This window comes from Mytilus californianus, unplaced genomic scaffold (assembly GCF_021869535.1).
Source record: "Mytilus californianus isolate M0D057914Y unplaced genomic scaffold, xbMytCali1.0.p SCAF_2, whole genome shotgun sequence".
In the NCBI taxonomy this organism is placed as follows: Eukaryota; Metazoa; Mollusca; class Bivalvia; order Mytilida; family Mytilidae; genus Mytilus; species Mytilus californianus.
In genome coordinates, this window is record NW_026262668.1 from 67,093,628 (window position 1) to 67,112,953 (window position 19,326).

A 19,326-nucleotide genomic window follows, 5' to 3' on the forward strand; every position below is an offset into this window, starting at 1 on the left:
TTGCTGAAGGTAACAACATTTGATGTCATCATGCAGTAAAAAAACACAGAAAACAGGCTGTGTGTGCCTATTATTTTAGAAGATACCAAGGGGGAAATAAAAAAAAATTAGTTGTAAAATAGAAAACACTGTAGCAATAAGAAAAGACCAAAAACATTTGAATCACTTCACTGAAAAATAACATCGAGCAACATATAACCATTTCACTGAAAACTTAGATTGAGCAACATGGAACCACTTCATGCACTGAAAACTAAGATTGAGCAACATGGAACCACTTCACTGAAAACTAAGATTGATCAACATGGAACCACTTCACTGAAAACTAAGATTGAGCAACATGGAACCACTTCACTGAAAACTTAGATTGAGCAACATGGAACCACTTCACTGAAAACTAAGATTGAGCAACATGGAACCACTTCACTGAAAACTAAGATTGAGCAACATGGAACCACTTCACTGAAAACTTAGATTGAGCAACATGGAACCACTTCACTGAAAACAAAGATTGAGCAACATGAACCCTTATCAGAATTGGGAATGAAGTTGGATGCTCTGTAAGGATAAACACTTCCTCTTGTCATTTTGCTCATGGCAAGTACAACTCTGGTGACAAATCTCATTCTGTGAGGCAAATTAGCAGTTATCAAGTGGTCAGAAGAAGGAGGGGCGCTTTAAAGCTTATACTATTATTCTGGTTAACACAGATTACAGTATGTGGTTCAAGCTTTTTGTTTGACATTGATTGTGTCCTTCATATTTCACGTGGTGAAGAAGTATAACCAAAAGGTAAAACATTAACAACAGAAATCAAAGTTAATAAGTCTATAATAAACACTAATTGTTCAAGTAAATTACAGGGTAATGGACTTTATCCTGCACAATACAGAATAGGGACAGAGAAGATCAAAGTTAGGAAGGAGGCATACCTTGATCCTAACCATACCCATTTTATACTGGTAGATAATGGAACAGAACATTCATTTGCTGTAGAAATTCCATTCAGAGCTAAGCTTGAGAATGCTGTGGCCAACATGACAACTGACACTGGCAAAGGTCAGATCAAGTGAATTTTTTTCTTTGGAAAATTTAATTGTATTTATCATTGAGTTAAAAAATATTTCTCCACTATGTATCAACATTGCTCCATTATTCAAGATTAATAATAAATTTTAATGTGGCATAAGACAGAAATATTTTATTAGCACTAACACATTTACAAGAAAAGGTTATGGCAATATAGTTTATCAAAAACAAAATCCAACAAGTACAACACAGCTACAAAGAAGAGAGTTACAGTGGATAAGATTCATTAAAATCATTTACTGTAAATTCAGAAATTATTGCGTGCATCTATTAATGCAATGTTTGAAGAACGAACAAAAATGCAAGATTGATTATTGCGATTTCTTTAAAATCTGCTTACTGATAATGTATCCTATGTCAGATTGCGAGTTCTTATTATTGGGATACTCACCAAAGTTGCATTATTGGCATTAATAAAAACCTTGAAAAATTTCTAAATTTACAATATATAGATATCAACAATTTTAATATGATGTGCTTCTTTCGCTTTGTAGACAACACCATGATAAAATTTTCGATATATCTATACTTAGCACAGACTCAGAGATGAACATAACAATGGCTGTTACAATATACCTCCTGCGTAAATCCACATGTATCGTAACCTATGTGCAAACTGGGATTAGCATAATAGTCCCAGGTGCAAATGCTATTCCGATTTTGCTGTGTTAAAAATTGCATTTGAAAAAAAAACTGCAGAACCTTTATTCTTATTCTGATGCATAATAAAAAGAATTAATGCATTAGAGCTCGGAAACTGTACAAAATCAAAATAAAATAAAATTCTGTGAAATTCCATTAATGCTTTTGGCGCATTAAAGTCATTTCAAAACATAATGTCATACAAATGAAAACGCCAAAGCTGAAGGTTTTTCCGTTGCGTGAACCTCCAAATTCGAATAAAATTGCATTAAAATGGAGTTTTGATGTAGGTGTTGTTTTATTTTCTATTCTGTTGCATTATTTGCACATTTACTGATTTCAGCAGGTCAACATGGCGGCTCCTTAGTTATGAAATGTCAACCATGTGGATTTGACGGTAGCTTACTAGAAAAAATGTAAATTAAAAATGGTAAATGTACGGGTTAAGAATTAAAAGAATCAAACACATTTTTTCTAGCGATTATTTAAGAAATAATTCATGCAAGCTATAGTTTTGTTGGAATTTTTTAGCTTTATCTAACGGGGTAAAACAGAACAGCCCCACACACGGCATACCCACCCTCACTTCAGTTTTTTAAATGATAGTATTTGTCCTATAAGAATCGAAATAATTCACGGAAGCTATAGATTTGTTGTAAATTTACACATGACCTGGGCCATGTGTAAATTTCCAACAAATCTATGGCTTCCATGAATTATTTCTTAATTATACCCAGCTTTAAAAAAGTAGGGGTATACTGTTTTACCTCTGTCTGTCTGATCTGTCCATCCGCCAGTCCATCCATCCGTCCCATGCATATTTTACATCTCATCTTTCTCAGGAACTACATCATAAGGATTTCTGAAATTTGGTTTCAGGGTTTATATAAGTCAGCTATACTGTGTGATGCGTTTTCAGATTCATCAATCAACAACTTCCTGTTTACCAAACACTTACAGATTTTTACACTATTAAAATTATATTTGGGCGGGGGTATCATCAGTGAGCAGTAGCTCGCAGTTTCACTTGTTTTCAATGCAGTAGATTTAAAACTGATGATAGCAAGCTTTAATTTGTTTATTTTCAGATGCTGTGAAGGTACCAGTTTGTTGTCTGGTTGCTGAAGGAGGTCCAGGGACTTTAGAAACTGTTCATCAGTCCATTCTTAATAATATTCCTATTATAATAGTCCAGGTAAACCTACTTATTTCTATATTAACATTTTTATGCTAAATTTAAATTTAGTTTTACTAAAAATGAAAAGGATTATTGTTTCGCCTAAATGAAAATTTGAAGGGAAGACTTAGGTGTATTGTTTCCTGTGGCATCAAACAAATCAGTTTGTGATAAGGTCAGTTTAAGGAAAACCACTATTGGTAGGCCCATGATTATCTGCAGGCATTTGTATAAACATTGGCACATCTTATTTCCATGGCAATAATTTGAAACTTTTGCATAGTTAACTGATTAAGTCAGTTTAAGGCAACTTCTTATGGTTAGTCAATTATTGTCGAGCCTGCGACTTTTGTCGCAGAAAGCTCGACATAGGGATAGTGATCCAGCGGCGGCGGCGTTAGCTAACTTCTTAAAAGCTTTATATTTTAGAAGGTGGAAGACCTGGATGCTTCATACTTTGTATATGGATGCCTCATGTTACGAAGTTTCTGTCAGTCACATGTCCAATGTCCTTGACCTCATTTTCATGGTTCAGTGACTACTTGAAAAAAAAGTTAACATTTTTTGTAATGTTAAATTCTCTCTTATTATAAGGAGTAGGATAACTATATTTGGTATGTGCGTACCTTGCAAGGTCCTCATGCCCGTCAGACAGTTTTCACTTGACCTCGACCTCATTTCATGGATCAGTGAACAAGGTTAAGTTTTCGTGGTCAAGTCCATATCTCAGATACTATAAGCAATAGGTCAAGTATATTCGGTGTATGGAAGGACTGTAAGGTGTACATGTCCAACTGGCAGGTGTCATCTAACCTTGACCTCATTTTCATGGTTCAGTGGTTATAGTTAAGTTTTTGTGTTTTGGTCTGTTTTTCTTATACTGTATGCAATAGGTCCACTATATTTGGTGTATGGAATGATTGTAAGGTGTACATGTCTAGCTGGCAGGTGTCATTTGACCTTGACCTCATTTTCATGGTTCAGTGGTCAAAGTTAAGATTTTGAGTTTTGGTCTTTTTTTTCTAATACTATATGCAATAGGTCAACTATATTTGGTGTATGGAAATATTTTATGATCTATATGTCAGTCGCACATGTTTTATTTGACCTTGACCTCATTTTCACAGTTCATTGCTCAGTTTTAAGTTTTGTGTTTTGGTCTGTTTTTCTTAAACTATAAGCAATAGGTCAACTATATTTGTTGTATGGAAGAATTGTTAGCTGTACATGCCTGCCTGGCATGGTTCATCTGACCTTGACCTCATTTTCATGGTTCATTGGTCAATGTTTAGTTTTCTTGGTTAATGTTAAGTTTATGTGACAGTTGTAATAAAGCTTTATATTTAGGACTATCAACATAATATCAGTGATTAGTAAAGAAGGCGAGACATTTCAGCGTGTGCACTCTTGTATTTGGTATGCAGTTGTATTATCATTTGCAAGTGTCATTTCCATTGAGATTATATGGCCCTGCTACCTCAGTCATAGTTTATTGACCTAAATTTTTGCAAACTTTACAGGTTTAAAAGTTGAAGGTCAACAACTTATGAGAAGTCAATGGTACTTGGTTTGCAGTTGTATTAGCTTTGGAATTTTTCTGTTCAACTGAGTTTATTTTGCCGCACACCTTCACCTTCACCTACGGAGAATATATATCTCCCAGTTGATAGGATATTCTCGGGCTTGTATTTCCTATCATGATTTCCTTGATAGAGGATTGCTGCTCACAAGGAAGCTATTAAACCAAGAGTTCCAAATGGTGAAGTTGAAATCATTCCTTTGTAAATTTTACGGACGCCATCACGAGTTGGTTGACCGTTGTGGAATAACCGTTTCACAGATGATATCGGATATGTTCCTTATGTCGTAACTTCAATACCCTTCCCTTTTCACGAATGTGACCTACCGAATTAGGCTATTTACCGGATTTGTAATAACATAAGCAACACGACAGGTGCCACATGTGGAGCAGGATCTGCTTACCCTTCTTGAGCACCTGAGATCACCCCCAGTTTTTGGTGGGGTTCGTGTTGCTTAGTCTTTAGTTTTCTATGTTGTGTCATCTGTACTATTATTTGTCTGTTAGTCTTTTATTTTTGGCCATGGCATTGCCAGTTTGTTTTCGATCTGTGAGTTTGACTGTCCCTCTGATATCTTTCGTCCCTCTTTTTCAGTCAGCATGATCGACTTTGAATATTTTGCATAGTTTGCATGTTAGATGGCCATTTTAATTTCAATATTTGCATTACTGTATACTATCAAAATTACATACAGGCGAGACATATCTCTGTGTCAGCAGTTTAATATGAACCATAAGATACATATTGAGGTCAACTTTCACTACATGACTTTTTTTTATAAATAATAAAGATTTATTTCCTTTGACAACAGGAACATACAATGGATTTAATGGTTCCTAGTTGATATAATTTTTTTTTGCTTTTGAGAAATATCTGGAAATTATCATTCATTAAAGAGGGGTGATAGAGCAGATTGTTACCCCGAGAAAACATTGTCATCCGCGGCGAAGCCAAGGTTGACAATGCTTTTTCGAGGGGTACCAATCTGCTCTATCACCCTCTCAGCTATGTGTTATTTAATTTATTATACTAAATGTCCTATCATTATTTTCTTTTACAGATGAATTTTATATAAAAGTATTTTCTATGACCTCACGTACATAACAACGTTACGGGTATTAGAAAAAAACAACAGAAGTTAAGCCAGATGTTTTATTTTTTTATTTTCAAATTATCGATTTTTGATTGGTCTGGACAAGAGGGTGACATTCAAAAAAATTGTCTCCCGCTCAGCCATGGGATAGAGTAAATTGTCTCCCTTGTATTGGGCCAATCAAAATCTGGCATTTTATCGTGAAGTATAATAATATTATTTGTTGAAAACCAATTTTCATGGATTTCTTTGGTAAAGGAGAACCAAAAATTTTAATATTCAACAAGTACTATAAGCTGGTATGCAGACTTTGGCCAAACCGGAAAAATTGAATATCCGCGAAAAATAAAATTTTTCCAAGAGACAACTGTCCACCAAAAAAAACAAAACAAACCCAATTGATAAGAATTTAAACTTTTAAGTTTTTAACATGAAGGAGTTTTGCAGTATACCTGGTAATAAATTAAAAATCCATAATTGATATTCTAGCAACCTAAAATACTAAGTTTTTGATTTTTTGATATCACTCCTGGCAATTCACTGATGTATTTGGTTATGCCACTTTTTTGTACCTATTTTCCAGTAAATTTCTCAAGGAAATCAGCATGGCTAATATTAAATTTATGTTTGTCTGCAGACTTATTCAGTATAGAGGCAACACAGATTAATCATTGAATTTAGATATGGTGTAGATCTTTCATCTCTGGTAATTTAACAAGATGTAGGAATTAAAATAAGTCTTGTCTTTTTCAGGGTTCTGGAAGAGCTGCTGACATATTAGCTGCAGCTTATGAGTTTTCAAAAGAAAGTGAAAAAGAATATGTTGATAAATATGGCAAGAAAACATGGAGGTAAAAGGCGTTAAATCTCTTAAAGCTGAAGAATGTGTGGAAGTTAGAGTTAATATATAAAATATCTAATCCATTCTCACCACTTTGGTGCTCATATATATGGTTGTTCTGCTGTATTAATTCATGGCAGAAAATCACCACACACCCCACTTGAAAACCAAAGCATAGGAAAGGCCGTTTTATTGCTATTCTTCATCCTAAAGTCACCGTGATGCCTTCAACCTCTACAAGATCAAAAGTTATCACTACGCTTCAAACTCAAGATGTCTGCTATCAGTGATTTCAGTGTTATATTTTGCTTGTATTAACATAAATTAGGTTTCTTTTCTGCTCCAAAAAAGCACCAACCAAAAAAAAAAATTGCAGATATACTTATTTATGAGGATGATGTTACCGTCATATTGATATTTAATATACATGTATCTTTTCTTATTTATAGATCAGAGACAGAGTTTGACAGTACACAAGAAGCTAAAATAATAGACATGATAAAGGATGTATTTGGTGACAAAAATTTAGTTAAAAACTGGCAGATGGTAAAAGAAAGTCTGGTGAATAGAGACTTGGTAACAGTATTCAACTTAAGTCCTTCATCCACAAACCAGGCATCTAAGGATATAGACTATGCAATATTAAAGGCATTGCTCAAAGGTAACCTCTTTTGAAAATATTCAATCATAATTAATAGCTGCATTATATGTTTAAGGATGTTCGCTCCTCTGTATAAAAATGACAAGCTTTTTAAAAAACTTATAAAATGAAAGTATATAATTAACAGAACATAAAAAGTAGAAAAAAATGCATGTGCGTGTCCTTGTTTTTTGTCTCCCCTTGATGGAGTCAAAAAGCGAGACATATGTATGCTGGACTTTGAAAAATTTCAACATTTGCATTTTACTATCAAAATAACAAAAAAGATATACTATAAGTTTTAATAAGGCCCAGCCGAATGGCGGACGCCCTATAGTGATCAGTCTGTCCATCCTTCCGTCCGTCTGTCTGTAACAAATTGTGTCTGTTCTATATCTAGAGAACCGTTATGATTTCAAAGTTTATACTTGACATGTATATTTACCAAAACCAGAGGGTGTGTCATTATGTACAACTTCCTAGGTCATAGGTCAAGGTCAAAAACTTTGGTTTTAGTTGACAACCCCCATGTCCTATGGTAAAGATCATGTCCGCTCTATATCTTGAGAACCGTTATGATTTCAAAGTTTATACTTGATATGTATATAAACCAACACCAGAGGGTGTGTCATAATTTATGTACAACTTCCTAGGTCAAAGGTCAAGGTCAAAAACTTTGGTTTCAGTTGACAACACCATGTCCAATGATAAAGATACAAATTTTTTTCCACACATTATTCACAGCGGGGCCCACAGAGATAGCTCCCATCTCAATGATATCTAGTTTTAACTGTATTTGCTGTGTTAAATTATTTTATTGGTAAGACCTTGTCTCAAAGACGTTTAACGTTAGATTCTGTCATAGTCAGTAAAGCAATTTAGAAATTAAAGCACTCTTGTTTATTTTCACTCATCAGACACTACAATATAAGAAATATAAAGAAACTAACGAGGGGCATCAACAAAAATTGTATAGCACAGTGGATAAAAAGCAATAAACAAAAATATAAACAATAGTTTTTATCTTGCCTTGACGAAGTCAAAATGTGAGACATAGGTATGCTGTTTCAGGCTTCTGTGTCAGCAGCGGCGGAGTCGTCAACACAATGTACAATGTATTAATTTGTGATTAGGTAATTTTATTGGGAACCACTAGTGGTAGGTCAAGGATATTTGGTATGCAGTTGTATAAGCATTGGCACATCTCATTTCCATGGAGATTATTTGGCCCTGCCCCCTCAGTCATGGTCTTTTGACTTTGAAACTTTTGCTTTGTTATCATGTATTAGTTTGTGATTAGGTGAGTTTATGGGGAACTACTAGTGGTAGGTCAATGATGTTTGGTATGTAATTGTATTAGCATTGGCATATCTCATTTCTATGGAGATATTTGGCCCGGTCCCCTCAGTCATAGTCTAGTGACTTTGAAACTTTTTGCTTAGTTTACATGTATTAGTTTGTGATTAGTTCAGTTTATGGGGAAGCACTAGTGGTAGGTCAATGATATTTGGTATGCAGTTGTAATAGCATTGCACATCTCATTTCCATGGCCCTGCACCTTCAGTCATGGTTCATTGACTTTGAATATTTTGCATAACTTACATGCTAAAGTATTACTTTTATAATTTCAACATTTGCATTTTACTGTCAAATATGCTTGACTAGTGGTACCTGTCTTGTTTTTCATTATATATTAAAATCAAATGAAGTCATGCACTAGGGAAAATCAGAATTTTTGTACAAAATACCTGTATATACAGATTTACAGGCAACTAAAAGTTTTTTATGTTAAGTTCTTACCACTGTGATATATATTTATTTCATGCTTTTCTACTTTTAGCCAACAAAGACCAAGTTTATGACCAGTTGAAGTTGGCATTAGCCTGGAACAGGATTGATATTGCCAAAAGTGAAATCTTTGTTGATGACAGAACATGGGAGGTAGGTTTAAATTGGTTTTTATTGTGGTTTTACAATTTTTTAGCATATTACAGTAAGTGCATGGTTAAGTTCAAAATAAGTTGATTATATCTTTGTCTTTGGAAGTATTCTAAAAGATGGAAACAACACGTTATAAATTTCATGCATCTAAAGCGCTTTTCTGGATTTACCTTCATCAGGAATGTTCAAAGCCAACAATTTGACAGCCAGGATGTATAAGAGTCGAAACAGTAAAAGAGCTTTATGATCAAAAAGGACCTTAGAATAATAGTCAAATCCATTTAAGGTCAACTTTGCCTGAGGTTCCGGAACAGTGTTCAGATGTAATTTCAAAAGAAATTTATTTTCAGCCCCTCTATCCCCTTCAAAATCAAAATTGGGGGGAAAAAAGAAGATTATTATGATATCAAGTAAGCTTGGATATAATGTCTAGGATTTCTGAAAAGTTTTATATTGGGAAATATCTTGCATATAGGAATAAACAAGTTCACTGTGTTGTTTACAGCATGGTAGTTTGAATATTTTTCTTCTTTCTTTACAGCCTGGTAGCTTGGATGATATTCTGCAGTCAGCTATAATGCTTAATAGAAAAGACTTCATCGAATTGTTTCTAGACCATAGTGTTAGTCTGAAAGATTTTTTAAGTGTGACAAGGCTGAGACAGTTATATAACCAGGTAAAGCTTTCATTATCTCACAAAGAAGTGTATTTAATATGTATAATCAGTTAAAGATAGTTGTGTTATAGCTGTGTAAACATAAACGTTTTTTTATATCGTACCATCAGTTATACATCTAAAATATTCCTTTCTGCATTTTCTCTAAACCTGTCAATTTTTAAAATATATGACTCAGAACTGCAATTGTGATTGATTTTTGCAAATATTGAATATTTATTCAAAAATGTAACAAGACATTTTTTTTTAACAAAAACCAATATTCTATCAGACATAAAACTGTAATTTTTTTCAGATACAAAAAGAAAATTTTATACCCCTGCTCCAAATAAATGAGAGTTTATACTAGTTTACACTTGTCTGTCTGTACAGTGAAATTTTCTTCACATTTTCTGTCAAAAACTAGAAATCAGAGCTTCCTAAAATTTTGTATCAAGCCTCATGGGAGAATACTATAATTGTGTGATGGGTTTTCACATCGATCTGTCATCAACTTCCATTTAGATGAAGACTTGTAGTGAGGTTATTGTTAGTTGGCAATAGCTTACAATACCTTCTTAAAATATTTGCCAAAGTAGGGTTTTGACCAAGATTTAAAATGTGATAGTGTGAGTAGGGTATGGTGTCCTATGAATGAGTAATCTTATTTAGAATTAAAACCTCTAACTCAAAGTCCCATTGCCTGCTTTGTTAAAATCTGCAATTTCAAGCATTTATAGCTATTTTGTCTTAAGTTCACATAAAGTGACAATCATTCATGACAAAATTATACCTTATCCTGACTTGTGCAGAAAAATTCAACATACCTTTAATTGCATATTGGAGCACACTGGTTCCCGGAAGTATGGTAGTATAAAAACAGGTACTTCTGATCTGAACAACAGGGCAAATATGCCCTCGATCCTTATAATTTTGTATATTTTTTTTGGTTATTCATAAGAAAGTTTCAACAAGGGTTCTACAGTGATCTTTCATTTTATACCAAAATTAACCAAATATTTTGATTATTGACAAAGTTACAGCTATGCATTAGAAATGTTTTGATTAAAATATGTACTACTTTCTGGTATGTTCATTCCAACTGGGGCTCAAATTAGTGGTTTTATACCTTTATCCTCCTTCCCTTTGCCTATGTCAGCCTACTCAGACTCTTAATAATTATCTTATCCTTTCTTTGAGATATGAGCAGAACTTATCAGCAACTTCACAATGTCTGAGGAGAATTTATAAGCGATGTCACTGTGTGTGAGGGGATTTTAAAAAGCTAACTTTCATCAAGGGTAAAACTGATTAAGGGAGGGAGAAAAAGACCAGAAATAGCAGAATGAACAGGTTATGGGCTTTTCTGTGTATAGATATAGTAAAATAGCAGTTGCTGGAGACAATGTGAAGCTTTTTAGCTCGTTTGCTGCCCTCACTTGCAAAAAGGTTCACATTATGGCTCACGGCTGATATTTAACTACATCTGTACACTGAAAAGCCAATAATCTATACTTATACTTTGTGCTTTTTGTCTTGCCTACGACGAAAGTCGCAGTATGCGAGACATAGATATTACTATCCGGCGGTGGCATAAACTATTTGTATAAAGCTTTATATTTCAGAAGGTAGAAGACCTGGATGCTTCATACCTTGCATGCAGATACCTTATGTTACGAAGTTTCCGTCTGTCATATTCCCATTGTCCTTGACCTCATTTTCATGGTTCAGTGACTGCTTGAAAAAAAATATCAGTTTATTGTCATGTGAATTTCTCACTTATTATGAGTAAAAGGATAACTATATTTGGTATATGGGTTTTTTGCAACGTCTACATGTCCGTCAGACAGGGTTAACCTGACCTCGACCTCAATTTATGGATCAGTGATCAAGGTTAAAGTTACGTAATTAGGTCCATTTCTCAGATACTACAAGCAGCAGGTCAACTATATGTGGTGTATGGAATGATTGTAAGGGGTACATGTCAGACTGGCAGGTTTCATTTGACCTTGACCTCATTTTCATGGTTCATTGAATATTGTTAATTTTTTGTGTTTTGGTCTGTTTTTCAAGTACTGTAAGCAATAGGTCAACTTTATTTGGCGTATGGAATGATTGTAAGGTGTACATGTCTGTCTAGCTGGTGTCATCTGACCTCAACCTCATTTTAATGGTTCATTGGTCAATGTTAAGTTTTTGTGTTTTGGTCTGTTTTTCAAGTACTATAAACAATACGTCAACTATATTTGGTTTATGGAATGATTGTTTAGTGTACATGTCTGTCTAGCCGGTGTCATCTGACCTTGACCTCATTTCCATGGTTCATTGGTCATTGTTAATTTTTTGTGTTTTGGTCTTTTTTCAAGTACTGTAAGCAATAGGTCAACTATATTTGGTGTATGGAATAATTGTAATGTGTATATGTCTGTCTAGCTGATGTCATCTGACCTTGACCTCATTTTCATGGTTCATTGGTCAATGTTAAGTTTTTGTGTTTTGGTCTGTTTTTCAAGTACTATAAACAATACGTCAACTATATTTGGTTTATGGAATGATTGTTTAGTGTACATGTCTGTCTAGCCGGTGTCATCTGACCTTGACCTCATTTCCATGGTTCATTGGTCATTGTTAATTTTTTGTGTTTTGGTCTTTTTTCAAGTACTGTAAGCAATAGGTCAACTATATTTGGTGTATGGAATAATTGTAATGTGTATATGTCTGTCTAGCTGATGTCATCTGACCTTGACCTCATTTTCATGGTTCATTGGTCAATGTTAAGTTTTTGTGTTTTGGTCTGTTTTTCAAATACTAATAGCAATAGGTCAACTATAATAGGTGTATGGAATGATTGTAAGGTGTACATGTATGTCTAGCCAGTATCATCTGACCTTGACCTCATTTCCATGGTTCATTGGTTAACATTAAGTTTTTGTGTTTTGGTCTGTTTTTCGATTACCATAAGCAATGGGTCAACTATATTTGGTGTATTGAATAATAATTGTAAGGTGTACATGTCTGTGTGACAGTTTTTATCTGACCTTGACCTCATTGTCATGGATCTTTAAGAATGTTAAGTTTATGTGATACTTGTAGTAAAACCTTTATCTTTAAGACTTTCAACATAAGATCAATGGTCAGTAAAACAGGCGACATTTCAGCATGTGCACCAGGTGTGGAATTTTCTCGCTGTGTTGAAGACCCATTGTGGCCTTGAGCTGTTTTTTGCTCTATGGTCAGGTTGTCTCTGTGACACATTCCTGGTTTCCATTCTCTATTCTAGCGATCTATTATCAGATTACTTGATTTTCAGTTATTAAACTTTTTTATTACAGATTCCGCCCAAATGTCAGTTAAGTTTGTTGCTTAGAAGAACAAAACAGTACAATTCTGTAAGTACTCTACATTTTTATTTAATCTTGTTAAAAATATTTCCTCTACCTCACAATCATCAGAAATTAATACTAACATGGCTCAGAAAATGGAAGATTTTGTATATAAGTAATCTTCATTTTCTAATTTGACTTTCTATCATGAAAGTTAAACTGTCCAAAAGTTCCATCTGAATTTTAGAATGAGTGCTTTATTTCCTCATTAATCATATCATATTTTGTTGATATCAAAATTTTATTTTATGTTCACATTTTTGACTCCTTTTCACTTTTTTGAACATGCCCATGAAAAAACAGTCACAAGAAATTATTTTTATTCTTTGTCGTGGTTATAAATGTGATTAAAAAACAACATAAAAAATTATAATGTACATTTTATTTTTTCAACATTGGGAATTTAGTTGCATTGGTCAGTTAATAGGAATGAATTCACACTAAAACTTGAAAAAGTACTTTATCCTATTAGTATAAAACTCAAAGGCTCTTGAACAGCACGGTAACATCCATTTCTATAGTACGTTTGCATTTTAATTAAAGGAACCTTAGTACTGATTATTGTTTCAGGATGTGACAATGAGTGATGTAGGATATTTGATACAAGAATTGATAGGAGATTTCTATGCCTCACACCATTTACATGATACTGATGTTTCAATGGGAGTTGAAATGTTTACGAATGCTAATGCAAGTAGTAATCAGAAAGGTAAACTTTTCACAAAATTTCAAGTAATAGTATTAGATATGTAATTTAGTGTAAAAAAAGCATTTCTTGTACTGTAAATCCAGAAATTATTGTAAGATTTTTACATCGCGATGACCTTGAGGTCATCCCGATGTATTGCTATCGCCTAGATTTCCATTATGTAAATTAGTTTTGGGTTTGTAACCGATCTATAAACATGATAAATACGTGCACATAAACGAGTGCAACATAACATTCCTTATCGTTTGATATAAATACATCTCTTCAATGAATACTGATAAAAATATTTTTGTTTACAACATAAATTAATAATATGAAAATGTTTTGTAGTTAGATATATATATATAAGTAAAAAATCATTGATAATATCAATGGACATGTACCGAAAAATTGTGTTAAAGCATGCGGAAGAATATCTCAAAGAACGTTTTGTGAAAATACCGTCAAGGACCGGTAACTCTGTAATTGATTTTGCGGGAAAATATGAATGCCTACTCGTATCCAATCTTAGAAAAATCGAATTTTTACAGAAAAGTGTCGACCATGCACTTGCATTGCACTATTTTTAGAATAGTAGAATAGAATGATATACAAATGGATTCAAATCATATATATATGTAACTGTTATTTTAATATAATATAAACAACAACTCAGTGTATACTGATTTGTATCACTACAATATAATAGTTATTACGGTGAAGTTGAATTTCCTGTCATTTATTCATCATCCACGCACGAACTTGTCTCAGAAAAAAATATATCTCTGTACATTAACCTCAGTTTTAGGTAAAGAGACATGTTGTTTTTTTCTGAGACAAGTGCTTTTGACCATCCTCAAGAACTTGTGGTCATCCGATGTTCAGTACTTCAGTACTTTGATTATTATTGCAAATGATGTGCCTGGGTAACTATCGCAATAATAAGAACTCACATTCTAAAATCTGACACAGCTTTTCCTGTAATCGTAAAATTTATTCTCACATTTTGGTCTGTCATGTCGAAATTGTAATAATAAATGCACACAATAATTTCTGAATTTACAGTAGATAGATAGATACATATATTTTTAGATATTCCTACATCTCATTTTATTGATATGCACTTATAAGACAGCAACAAACATACAAAAAAACAGATAACACATTTAGAGGTTAACATAAGATCTTTTAACAGTCAAGTGCCTATGCAATATGTCAATCCACGACTACTCAAGATATGCTATCACCACAGTCATCGTGGTTCAATGATTTTGAAACTTTGCATAGTTTACATGTTAAAGTTTCTGTTTTGGTCAGTTTAAAGAGAAGTATGATAAGTCAATTGTATTTGATATGCAGTTGTATAAGATTTTCTCATTTCCACAGAGATTATTTGGCCCTCCACATTTATGTTTTGTTCAATTACATATTCAAGGGAGGTTTTTCAGTGTAGTTAACAATAATCAGTTCACACAATGTTTGCCACAGTAGGAAACATACATTGTATTTCCTTTTTATATTATTCTAGGGCCTGGTAGTTTTAACGCTGTACAAGAATTATTTTTCTGGTCAGTCTTGATGAACAGACAGGAATTAGCTAAAATTTTCTGGAAGCAGGGAAAGGTTTGTTTACATGCATTGCATACTAAAAAAGATATGTATCACAACAGTTTTAATTATTTACAGAAGAACCAAATGTGAGAGAGTTTTGAAGTTGCCCTAAAATTGATTTTACCAGCTATAAATTCATTTTTACGTGTTTATATCAATTTTCATTTTTTTTTTTTTTGACAATATGAAAAAAAAGAGAGAAGTTGGAAACACATTTATACGATAGCAACTCAAGGACAAAAATAACCAAAGACAACTTACTGTCTTTAACAATAGAAGTTGTCTATACAATATGTCAATGGTCAAATCATCCTGAGTCTTTAAAAGTTGTTAATAAATTTAACAGAAACAATCAAATTCTTTACATCCACTTCATTTGAACAATGGTGGATAGTTGTCTCATTGGCAATCATACCACATCTCCTTATTTTTATAAAGGTCTGCCATAATGATAATACCTAGTTCTGCAAATGACGCAAAACTATCAGATATGCCATACAACAATTACTGTGCAGGTTCATTACTTTGGACAGTCGCATGAAACTGTGACTGGGTTAAACAAGTTTTTTAAATCTCTACCCTTACAAGTCTGATTACAAATTCAACTTTTTTGTTATTTTTATGCAAAAATGAAGGAACATTTTACAATACATTGATTTGTATTGCCTCAGGTACTTTCAAAGATATTTTTCCATTTTTTCCACATTTTTGAAAGATATAATTTCTTAAAGCATTCAAATTCATAATCTCAGATATAATAATATTAATGTTTAAACATTTCTATTTTGTTGTGAAAAAAGATTATTTTAGACATTAAGGTTTTCATCATGACTTTAATGTCACATTGTATGTACATAACAGTTATACAATATTTAAAAAGGGGTAAAGATATACCCCTAATACTGGAGGTTAGTCTCTGCCCAAACATTAGCATTATGACCTTAAATATTTTTCCTCTATGCAGGTCATTATCAGAGGTTGACAGACATGTACTATGTATAAATATAAAATTTAAATATTTGAATAGAGCTGGACTGTCTATTGCTTTATAGGATGCTATTGCTGGTGCTCTTGTTGCTTATGGATTGCTGAAAAAACTAGCGAAGAGAACTGAAGACACAGAATTAAAGAAATCTCTTGACAGAAATGCTATGTAAGAGCTTTTATTTTGGTTAAAAAGTTGAGAGAACAATTTGCTTTTCCTACACTACCCATTCCCATGTTTATTTTAAACTGAAAACATGCATACACATTGTAAAATTTGTGTTCAGATGCATCTTTGAGGGTCTTGATCATGTTATGAAATGAAGATTGCAGGACACATACTTCACACTTCACGGACTTTGATTATAAAACTTTTTTAGCGTTTTAATTTATAAGATTAGTTTGAAGATCAAAGTGACCTACAATCATATAATTCTAAATCATAAAAGTACTCTTTGTTTAAAATATGCACTTAAAAAGAACTGTTTTAATTATTTAATTGAAAACCCCAACATTATGCACAATATTACAGTGATATAATGTAAAGAAACAATTCTTCTATTGTGTTCTTTCATTTTGATGTTATACCATTAAAATATATATATATATATATATCTCCTAATAATTGTTTTTACTAAAACTATTTAAACTGTTGTTGATTCATATTGGATGATTTTTTATTTTTCAGAGATTTTTCAGATTTAGCTATTAAAGTTTTAAATGAATGTCATGAAACTGATGAAAGAAAAGCACAAAATCTACTCATTCGTCAATTGGACAATTGGGGTGGAGCCACATGTGTTCTTATTGCCGTAGAAACTCAGAACAAACATTTTATATCACAAACAGCATGCCAATCTCTTTTGAACAGGGTGTGGATGGGTCGTTTATCACCTGAAAACGGGGCTCTCAAGGTAGGTTATTTTCGTACATTTGTAGGTATTATAATGCAGGACAGAAATATAATAAAATTTTTCCAGGGAAAAAAACACCCATTTTAATTCAGACATATAATTTTCAAAGACATTTATCAACTGCATTTATATAAAAATGAAGAGATTTGGTATGAATGCCAATGAGACAACTATTCACCAGAGTTAAAATGAAGTGGTAGTAATCAATGAAAGGCCACTGTACGGCCTTCAACAATAGAAAAACCTATACCCTATAGTCATCTATAAAGTCCCCGACTTGAAAAATGTACACTAATTCAAACAAGAAAACTAACAGCCTAATTTATAACAAAAACATTTAGAAAAACAAATGTGACAGACATGAACAAAAGACAATCACTGTACTCCTGACTTTGGACAGGCAAGAATGTGGTTGAGTTAAACACGTTTGTGAGCTCTCAACCCTCACCCTAGCTTAGATATTCATATTTTGGTTGCTCTTTGATGAGTTTGAATTTACTTTACCAAATAGTATTATAGATTTTAATGCTTTAAATATCTGAGATATGTTTTAAAGAAATATTGAAGATTGAAAGTTACATTTAAATGCTCATTGACAACTTGTTTATATTTAGATGAACTTTTATTTCTATGATCTTCAGTGCTTTTTTTCCTAATTTCTGTATAATCTTACAATAACATGGCTACTTTTATTTCAGTTATTGATTTGTGCTTTGTTACCTCCCCTTATGTTCACTTTAATAAAATATCAAGCAGAAGATATAGATGCTGGACAGATTGATAATGTCAGTGATGACAAACCTAGGGTTGGAAAGGTCAGTATTGTTTAAAAGCTACTTAACATTCTCTATCCTTAGATTGCATATCATTTTTGCAATTAGATTAAAGTAAATGAATTGTTCAGTCTATGAATTTATGAGGGCCCCGCCGAATGGGGGACGCCCTATAGTGATCAGTCTGTCTGTCTGTTCTCTGAAGAAACAGAAAGGTAAAAATTTAAAGAAAAAAGTGAGATGAAATGATAAAATGTTGTTATGAATTAGAAAAAAACACTCATTTGAAATCAGACATATATTAATTAAAAGAAATTTATCAACTTCTTTATATATAGCTTAGATTTTCAACTCAAGAAGTCTCTAAATATGGTTCATCATGAACTGTCTGAAACAACCAGAATCAGAAATTTTCACATTTCAGGTGGATGAAGATTTTAGCTTATTTTGGTTGTTATTATATTAGGTGTCAGGTTTATATTTTGTCCCGTTAGACCTCCTGTTTACAGAATTTCTGCACTTAGATTAATTATATTTTCAAAAAAATGTTTGTATACACATTTAAGCTCAATTGACTATTGCCATCACTCAGTCCATTAGCTGCAGTTGTCCGTTAACTTTAAAAAAAAAATGTTTTCTCCGTTTTTTTTCATTATCATTCTGTTTGGATAAAAAAAAAAAAACAACTGATCGATAATTTTTCAAATTTCTACTCTAATACTACCAAGCCAAATATATGTTATAACTGAAGGTGACTGGGACAAATATTTCTCATATAATACTGATCAGTTGTCATTACTTTGATTAAAAAATCTGGAGAAAACAAGCAAACTGGTATTTTTAATGACTTTTCTTTTGAATATTTTCGTAATTTTTAGTTTATATTTATGTAATAAGTAGCTACAGGTTACATGTACATGTAAAATTGCATTGTAAGTGCTCTCAATATAAAAATTAGGAGATATGAAATGATAGCCAATGAGACACCTATCTGCCAGAGTTTAAATGACATGGATATAAGTAATAAAGCTTACATTTCTCTAAGATAAATAAACGAAAATTTAAAAGAACCAATAACATTTTTATTTTTAGTTATTGCCCTTGGACAGATAAATAATGTGCATAGCTGGGTGCATTGGAACTCTCTTATTTTTCATACGTTTGATGTGTTTGAGCTTTTGATTTTACCATTTGATAAAGGACTTACCGTTTTGAATTTTCCTTGGAATTTTTTGTTATTTTACTTTTTATTACACTTTGACTTACTTTTGACCTAATTACAGCCATTGGACTTGACATTACACATTTCTCCTTT

General features: G+C 32.7%; 1 protein-coding gene across 8 annotated transcripts in view; it reads left to right on the forward strand.

Moving 5' to 3' along the window:
• LOC127728027 (transient receptor potential cation channel subfamily M member-like 2) overlaps positions 1-19,326 on the forward strand; it is a 94,569-nt gene that overhangs the window by 24,576 nt on the left and 50,667 nt on the right. For all 8 annotated transcript variants that reach the window (XR_007993980.1, XM_052235178.1, XM_052235176.1 and 5 more), the window contains 12 exons: positions 864-1,059; positions 2,820-2,926; positions 6,335-6,432; positions 6,872-7,083; positions 8,903-9,003; positions 9,545-9,679; positions 12,991-13,047; positions 13,612-13,750; positions 15,258-15,352; positions 16,393-16,493; positions 17,013-17,238; positions 17,937-18,053. Coding sequence is in view for 7 of the 8 variants with exons in the window: in XM_052235178.1 (XP_052091138.1) it covers positions 864-1,059; positions 2,820-2,926; positions 6,335-6,432; positions 6,872-7,083; positions 8,903-9,003; positions 9,545-9,679; positions 12,991-13,047; positions 13,612-13,750; positions 15,258-15,352; positions 16,393-16,493; positions 17,013-17,238; positions 17,937-18,053 (1,584 nt within the window). In the remaining variant the exon portion in view is untranslated. The remainder of the gene's footprint in view (positions 1-863; positions 1,060-2,819; positions 2,927-6,334; positions 6,433-6,871; positions 7,084-8,902; positions 9,004-9,544; positions 9,680-12,990; positions 13,048-13,611; positions 13,751-15,257; positions 15,353-16,392; positions 16,494-17,012; positions 17,239-17,936; positions 18,054-19,326) is intronic.